The 8,919-nt window shown below is 36.6% G+C and overlaps 1 protein-coding gene across 1 annotated transcript in view; it reads right to left on the bottom strand.

The window, feature by feature from the left end:
- Positions 1–8,919, bottom strand: part of ZFHX4 (zinc finger homeobox 4) — a 188,888-nt gene that overhangs the window by 26,561 nt on the left and 153,408 nt on the right. Inside the window, 1 exon segment of the mRNA XM_008000930.3 lies at positions 8,024–8,092. Coding sequence (XP_007999121.3) covers positions 8,024–8,092 — 69 coding nt within the window.

The following is an 8,919-nucleotide window of genomic DNA, read 5'->3' as shown; positions in this document are numbered from 1 at the left end:
GGATTTGGGAGGCTGGAGGGCTGAGATCAACTGGATTGGGCTGTGTGTGTCCCTCCCAAGTTCACACACGTGACATGATCTCTAGTTCGGGACCTATGACGGCTTGTGGCAATTACTTTTCAACTCATCCTGGGGAAAGGATGCAAGAATTCTTGGAGTAGATTTACTGGGCCTTTCCCCCAGGGCTGGAAAATAAAGTGTCAGCGTGCTACTGAGTGTCCTTATCTTGAGGGGACATAAAATTGTAAGGGCTATCGCAACTCACATTAATAAAACATTGTGTGTCAGAAGAAGAAAAAGAAAATTATGAAGGCACTAAAAGAAAAGCTACAGTATATAATCTGGGTCTCATCAGACAGATTTTGCAGGGTCCTCTTCTTCATTTTCTGGTATGTGTTTTAAGTGTGAGAGAAATTCCCAGACATGTTCTTCTATACATCACTGTGGTGTCTGACCTCAGCCTGACCCTGGCAACAGTTTGAGAAATCTGAATGTGAACAAAGACTCTGTGTCAGCAGCAGGGAAAGATTGTGGGATAGACGCTCCCCATCAACTTAATCGCAAACAGCAGTTCTGAGGCCATAACTTTGCCCGGCTCCTCCAAGCCACAACTCATAACCTTTAGAGGTGGATTTGCCTGCTATGCCTCTGCTTCTGTGACTTTTTTCCCCTCTCTCTTTTCAGGTTCTTCCTTTGAAGTAGGCAGGCAATTAGTTCTAATGCCCAAGCAATTCAGAGCTGTTTTGTGGTTTAGAAGGGGAAAGCTGTTTATTACAGGTAGGCTCTTTGGAGCCATAAGAACTTTGCAAATTTTTAATCATGCAAAAACATAATCAAAAGGTAACTTATACACACCATAAAGTTTCATATAAGTCAGAATAAAAGGGCACTTTTATTCTCAAAGAGGGTTTCAGAAATAAATTTGACATTCATTGTATAAATAGACTTTAGAGTCAAGAGTATGTATGTGGAGAAACCACTTTCTCTGGAAACGCTGTAGGTTAGAACTTGGGTTAAGGGAAGGAGTGGTTACATTCTAACGTTCAACCACCACATATTCTCAGTTGTAAAATATTATGAAATGTAAGGGAAATATATATATATATACACACACACACATATATATATATAACACTAAATGTATTAAATAGATACTGTAGAACTGAGGAAAATATACTACATAAAATTCCAAAATAAAGATGCCAAAGCGGTTTTCATAAATAAATCTCTTCACTAATATATTACACCAATAAATCTCTTCACTAATATATTACATGCAGTAATAGTGAAAGTATTAAATCATTTCATGACACTGTTGTATTCAACATAAGTATACATGTATACAGCATATGTATATGTCACATGCATTTTATTCTTTTGCCTCACGAAATACAGAAAATACAATATTTCTATATTAATCTTTACGATATGTTTATACTTAAACTTACCATGTATATCAAGGTCCATTTGAACGTCCCACATCCCAATTTTCAGACAAATGATAATACATTTTCATTTTTACATGTTTCAAAATAATAGAAAGAAGGCAAAATACTGTAGTCTTATATTGTAGAAATATGTTACAATAAACTTTCCCAAGCATTTTTGACATGTCTAAAATGATCTTAGTTACTCTACATATACACATTGGCTATATTTAAAAGAAATTTTTTTGAATGACTAGCTTAGAATATTTTCATTTGAACAATAACAAACAATTGGAAAACTGCTATTAATGTATCCTACAACATTATGCAATTTCTAAGTAATGTACATCAATCATATCCCTTTTATCTAAGTAGCACCCAGCTGTAGTTATTTCCCATTGTCCTTTTCTCATTATGCAATTTCTAAGCAATGTACATCAGTCGTATCCTTTTGAACTAAGTACCACCCAATTGTAGTTATTTCCCATTGTCCTTTTCTCTCTCTCTCTCTCTCTTTATTTCTCTCTCTCTCTTTCTCTCTTTCTTTCGGAGTCCCACTCTATCGCCCAGGCTGGAGTGCAGTGACGCTCTCGGCTCACTGCAACTTCTGCCTCCTGGGTTCAAGCAATCCTCCCACCCCAGCCTACCAAGTGACTGGGACCACAGGCATGCACCACCACATCCAGCTAATTTTTGTATTTTTAGTAGAGACGAGGTCTCATCATGTTGGCCAGGCTGGTTTCAAACTTCTGGCCTCAAGTGATACGCCAACTCAGCCTTTCAAAGTGCTGGAATTACAGGCATGAGCCACTGTGTCTGGCCCTTAGTTCCCATTGTCTTAACATACAACTGGGTTTGGGATCCCTCTCCTCTGAGTCTGCTAAGAAAGCACTTCATATTTTTTTTTTTTTTTTTTTTTTTTTTTGAGGCGGAGTTTCGCTCTGTCGCCCAGGCTGGAATGCAGTGGCACGATCTCAGCTCACTGCAACCTCCGCCTCCCGGGTTCACGCCATTCTCCTGCCTCAGCCTCCTGAGTAGCTGGGACTACAGGCGCCCGCCACCTCGCCCGGCTAGATTTTTTTTTTTTTTTTTTTTTGTATTTTTTAGTAGAGACGGGGTTTCACCGGGTTAGCCAGGATGGTCTTGATCTCCTGACCTCGTGATCCGCCCGTCCCGGCCTCCCAAAGTGCTGGGATTACAGGCTTGAGCCACCGCGCCCGGCCGCACTTCATATTTTTTAAACCCATGAAGTGCTCATATAAAGAGGAAACTTAGTAACTTAGACATCCTTAGTTTTATATTAACATATTGAGTATCTCTGTACAAGACACCTTGCTTGTGAGCATTCTTTCCTAGACTCCTCTATGATCTCCTTGCCCAGTCATGCCCCACTCAAATCTATTCTTCGAATGATCTACTTAAATCTGACTTCCCAACTTAAAATATTTCAGTGAGTCCTATCACTTACGAAGAAATAACTCAGCCTTCTGTACATAGTGAGAATATGTCCAAGATACCTGGTCCTTGTCTATCACTCCAGTTTCATCTTTGTTCACATTCTACATAACACTTAGTGCTTGGGAACAGTCTTCTTACACTTTAGAGTGTCAGATTCACCCATCTTGGGTTTTTACTGCACCCCATCTTGAAAGGTTCTAGTGTAGTAGGTCTAGAGTTGAACCTGAGAATTTGCTTGTCTGTTGAGTTTCCACGTAATGCCGATGTTCCTGGTCCAGCTCATATTTTGTAACCACCGTTCAAGAAGCCCAACTCTTTGTAGCGCTTTCTCCCTTCCTATATGTACCATTACAATTCCTTATCTTATTTAGAGCAACTTTTCTTCACTGTGTAAATTCCACTTTTCCTTCAAATCATCTTGGGAAATATCAGTTTCAACATCTATAAAAATGGAGTTAATAATAATTATCTCATAGGTTTGTTATAGAATAACATATACAAATTGGTGAGCACAAGCTTAGTAAAAAAAAAATTAAAAATCATAGCTGTATTATTACTAGTACTATTGAGTACTATTGTTTTCTTCTCTAAAAAGCCTTCTCTGAACCCTGAACTAGGATTAGTGTTTCTGGATAAATACTTTTTTTCTCTGTATATTGATGTTGAACCGTTCACCACAATTTAATTTGTGGAAATTATCCGTATATTGCCTACTTGCTGTAATAGGTAAACATTTTTTGAAAATAGTGATTATCTTATCCATCTTTGTGCCAGAAGCAGCTGGAACAGTGCCTGGAATACAGTAGGCAGGCAATACATGTTAGTTGGAACAGTGAATTGGGTTTAGAAAGCAAAGTTTGGGAAAGAAAAGGAAGAGTCCACGTGCTACCCCAGCCCCTATTTCCCTTTAATAACGTGTAAAAGGGGTGTGTGATTTTGTTTTGGTATTCTGGCTTGTTTTTTTTTTTTTTTTTTTTTTTCTTTTTGCATTTCTCTCTCTACTAAATCACAGTTATTATTCATCCCTCTCCAGTCTAGTTTCTGTTCATGTTAATTCCTCCTCTCAAAGTCATCAATGACTCCCATGCTGTAAAATTCAGTGGTTACTTCTCTGCATCTTGCTTCACTTTCTTTGCTCAACCGATGTTACTCCTCCATTCTTCTGGAAAATTGTGCCTCTCTTTGGATTTTATTGCATCAGGTAATTGTGATTTTCATCCTGCCTCTCTGAGAATTACTTCTTATTCTCCTTTGCTGGGACCTCCTCTATTAAACAACAACTAAATACTTGAGTGTCTCCACTTATTAGTACTAAGTCCTTTCTCTATCTACAATACCTCCCTAGATGATCTCATCCAGACTCATGGCTTTATATTTTGTAACTCTACTTGGATGTCCAAAAAGTCTATCTAATTTAGCATGCCAAAATCAGAGCTCTCAATGCTCCTCAACACTTCTTACTCCATTTCCCCAACTTTACCATTGCAATTAACAGCGCTACCACCCAGCACAAGCAAGAGTCATCCCTTAGTCTTCTCTTTCCCACTCATATGCATCCTATATATCAGTAAACCATACTATTTCTGCTTCCAAGATACTTAATGTATACTGAATCCATCTACTTTACATTTTCCCTGTCAGTACCTTTAATATCTTACTTATATTCTTTATGGTCTTATAACTAGATAAGACTTATTCTTGTATTCCTAGAATGTATTCTGCACAACTAAATAAAATCAATCCATTCTCCTGCTTGAACTCTGTCATAGCTTACTATTTCACTTAGAATAACTTAACAACTCCTTACTAGGCTGAAACAATTAAGCCCTTGCCTACTTTTCTGGCTGCATGTTATGCTACACTCCTCACTCCCTCATCTTTCTCCATGATGCGAAAGCTTTCTTTCTCTTCCTGGAATGGGACCATTTTTTTCCAAACTCTGAAGTATATTCTCCCAGACTCTGAATAATTTGCTCCTTTTCATTAACCAGGACTTGGATCACTTGTCATTTCCTCAGAGAACTTCTCTGACTACTGCTTCTAAAGTAGCTGATGAGCTGTCACACAAGTAAGGTCCTCAGATTTTAGCAGAATCACTACCACCTGAGGGGCTTGCTGGATTCCACCTCTAGTGTTTCTGATTCAGTAGGTCTGGGTTGGGCCCAGTAATTTGCATTCTTACAAGTTCCTAGGTTGCGCTGATGCTGTTTGAAAGGAGACCACGCTTTGAGAACCTCTGCTCTAACAAATCACCTCTTTAACTTCCTTTATCACATTTATTGCAATCTGAAAATACTTTTTTGTTTATTTGTTTAGAGATATTATCTAAAGTGAGGGACTTCATGCATTTTATTCACAATGTTTGCTCAGCAGTCTCTGGCATATAGAAGATACTCACTAATATTTTAAATAAAACTGATGATTTCTAATTTGACTATTTGCGCAACTAAGTCTATGGTGTGATGTCATCCACTGAGATGGAGAAAAGAGGAGAACAAATAGTTTTGTGGAAAAGGAAGTTCAATTTGGAATTTCTTGTGTTTAGCCTCACTACAGAACATCTAAATGAAAATATCCAGAAGGTATGGCAATATCTAAGTCTAAAGATTCTCAGAGAGATTGAAGTAATAATGTAGATTTTGATGTCTTTGTTACAAAGCAATAAAGAAACGTGTTGACAGGAAGTAATCTCTTTTAGCTTGCAATTTTTGCCATAACTCTTGATTTTGGCCATAGCACTGTTGAGTCATTAATGAAACTTTTCATTGGTTTGAGGTAGGGAAGGGAGATTAGGTTTATTCTATTTCATATTAAATATGTTCTCTAGCTTTTTAGGGGAAAATAACATTTTTAAAAGTATTGATGAGACACGCATAAGTAAAGGTAAACTTAGCTTTGAAGTTGGTATTTTTTATGAGGAATGTCCTGACTATATGGAAGCGATGTTTTCACTTGCAAAATTGTTTTTATTTTAAGTATTCCAGTATACCATTGTGAATGCAAAGGACCTTTGATAATAATTTATTGTTCTATATAGCATGTTATTATTCCAATTGGATAAATCTGGAAACTGAGGTCATACTTATATAGCAGAAATATATAGCTGAAATAAATGAGGTGTGTTGTAGTAGTAGGAGTGAAGTTCCTTTTAAATTATCTGAATATAATGCAGCTAAGAAGGTGTAACTGCCTTTTTAAAACAAATATATATATACACACACACACACACACACACACACATATATATATATATATATATATATATATATATACACCAAAGCAAAAGGATTAGAGGATATGTTGACATGACTATACAAAATCCAACAAATTCAATAATTACCAAAAATAACTCCATCGACTAGGCTCTTTGACTTGTGAAAAATAATATCCAGCTTATTAATATATACTTTGTATAAAATCTCTAATTTGGGTGAAGTTTCATAGTATATAAATATCGATGTGAAAAATTATTAGCAGAAGTTTTAACTTATTCTTTAGGAAGCTACAAACATCCACAAAAAAAAAAAAAAAAAGAGTTCAGACACAGACCTTATATCTTTCAGAAACATTCACTCAAAATGGATTACAGACCTAACTGCAAAACACAATGCCATAAAACTCCTAGAAGATAACATAAGGGAAAATCTGGATGACTTTGGGGTTAGCAACAAGTTTTTAGATACCATGCTAAAGGCATGATCTATGAAAGAAAGAATTGATAAGCTGGACTTCATTAAAAATAAAATTTTTGCTCTTTGAAAGATACTGTGATAAGCTGGACTTCATTAAAAATAAAATTTTTGCTCTTTGAAAGATACTGTGGGAAAATAATGAGACAAGCCACAGACAGGAAGAAAAGATTTGGAAAATACATATCTGATAAAGGACTGCTGTATGAAATAAACGAAGAACTCTTACATCTCTTACAAGCAAACAAACAACTCAATTAAAAAATCAGCCAAAGACCTTAACGGACACCTCACCAAAGGAGATATACAGATGGCAAATAGGCATATGAAAGATTACATGAATGAAAAAATTCACATCACATATCATCAAGGAAATGCAAATGAAAACAACAATGAGATACAACTACACACCTATGAGAATGGCCAAAATCCAGAACACTGACAACATCAAGTGCTGGTGATAATGTGGGACAACAGGAACTCTCATTCATTGCTGGTGGGAATGCAAAATGGTACAACCACTTTGGAAGACAGTTTGGTGGTTTCTTACAAAACTAAACATGCTCTTATCATACAATCTAGTAATTGTACTCCTTGGCATTCATCAAAGGGAGTTGAAAATTTATGTCCACACAAAAGCCTAGACACAGATGCTCATAATAGTTTTATTTGTAATTGCCAAAACTTGGAATCAACCAAGTTGTTTTCAGTAGGTGAATAAATGAACTGTGATATATCCAGACAATGATTATATATTATTCAGCACGAAAAGGAAATAAACTATCAAGCCATGTAAAGACATAGAGAAAACTTAAATGCATATTACTAAGTGAAAGAAGCCAATCTATAAAAACTACATACTGTTTGATTCCAACTATATGACATTCTGCAAAAAGTCAAACTATAGAGACTATAAAGGATCATTGGTTTCCAGGGGTCAAGAAGGTGGAAACAATGAATAGACTGGCACAGAAGATTTATAGGGAAGTGAAACTGTTCTATATGACATTATAACAGTAGACATATGTCATTATGCTTTTTTCCACACCCATAAAATGTACAACACCAAGAGTAATCGCTAATGAAAACTGCGGTGTACGAGTGATAACGTTGTGTCAATACAGATTCATTACTGAACAAGTGTACCACTCTGGTGGGCAGGCAGTGATAATGAAGGAGGCTATACATGTGTCAGGGGAGAGGATATTGGGGAAATCTATACCTTCCTCTCAACTTGCTGTGAACCTAAAACTGCTCTGAAATGTAAAGTCAATTTACATATACTTCCAATTATTGAATTTATTTGATTTTGCTTTTTATTTGAATATGGCATATGATCAGATCTAATTAGAGAAGTTCCAGAGAATGTTTATTACATCAATTGTGAGAATGACAAAAGCAACTCATTTAGGACAGGGAAATATTTTGAGAAGGAATAGGAACCATTACCTGAGGTTGATCTCAACTGCTGCTCTGTAAGATCATCATCACAAGTCCTGGCTCCCAATGAGGCAGTTTCTGCAGAAGACATCAGAGTGAAAGGTAATCAGCATGCTGTATCTAGCTCTTACATCATGGCTAATATCACAGGAACCCAAAATTTGGCAATCAGGAGAGATAAGTATCAGGTGAAGCTCAGGTGAGTCTTCAGCACACCTTATATCCTAGTCAGCAGTAGCTGGCAAAATGAGCCCAGGGAGTGATAGGATTAGATTTAATTCTTAATTATTAGCAGCACAGAACAAACACACAGGTAGAGAAAATATGGGAACAGGAAAGGCTCATTATGATTTTTGTAATTGGACTATTTGACCAAGCATACATTTTATAGGATTATGTGTTAAGAGTGACAATAGCACATAACATAAATTATGAGCATACTTTTGCTTCTCTGATAAGGTACCAGAAAGCAAAGAAAAAATAATTACTGTATATGATAGCTGATGTGCCAAAGCAAACATCAGGCTCTGGAGGGGACACCTGAAGAATAAGTCCAAATCATCAGCAAATCCACATCTTTATTCTCATCTTTTATTTGAGCTTTAGAGCAAAGGAGCCAACAATGTTTTGGTTTACAAAACTCAACACCAAACACAAATCATATAGTCATCTAACTATGTGATTCCTTTTTGCACCCTATTGTAGGGGAACCTATGGAATAAACAAAACAACTGGACCTCAAAAATTTCCTTTGACATCTCATTCCTTCTCCACACCAAGTCACCATCTGTCACCACCTGCTGTTGTTTCCATTTTACCAAGTCTCTTGTCATGGGTGCTCTCTGTTCCCTCTGTCTTCTTCTCCTTCCTGACCATTTCAGCAGCCTCTATAATCATCTATATGC

Source organism: Chlorocebus sabaeus, chromosome 8 (genome assembly GCF_047675955.1).
Source record: "Chlorocebus sabaeus isolate Y175 chromosome 8, mChlSab1.0.hap1, whole genome shotgun sequence".
In the NCBI taxonomy this organism is placed as follows: Eukaryota; Metazoa; Chordata; class Mammalia; order Primates; family Cercopithecidae; genus Chlorocebus; species Chlorocebus sabaeus.
This window is presented reverse-complemented; position numbering and strand designations above follow the sequence as displayed.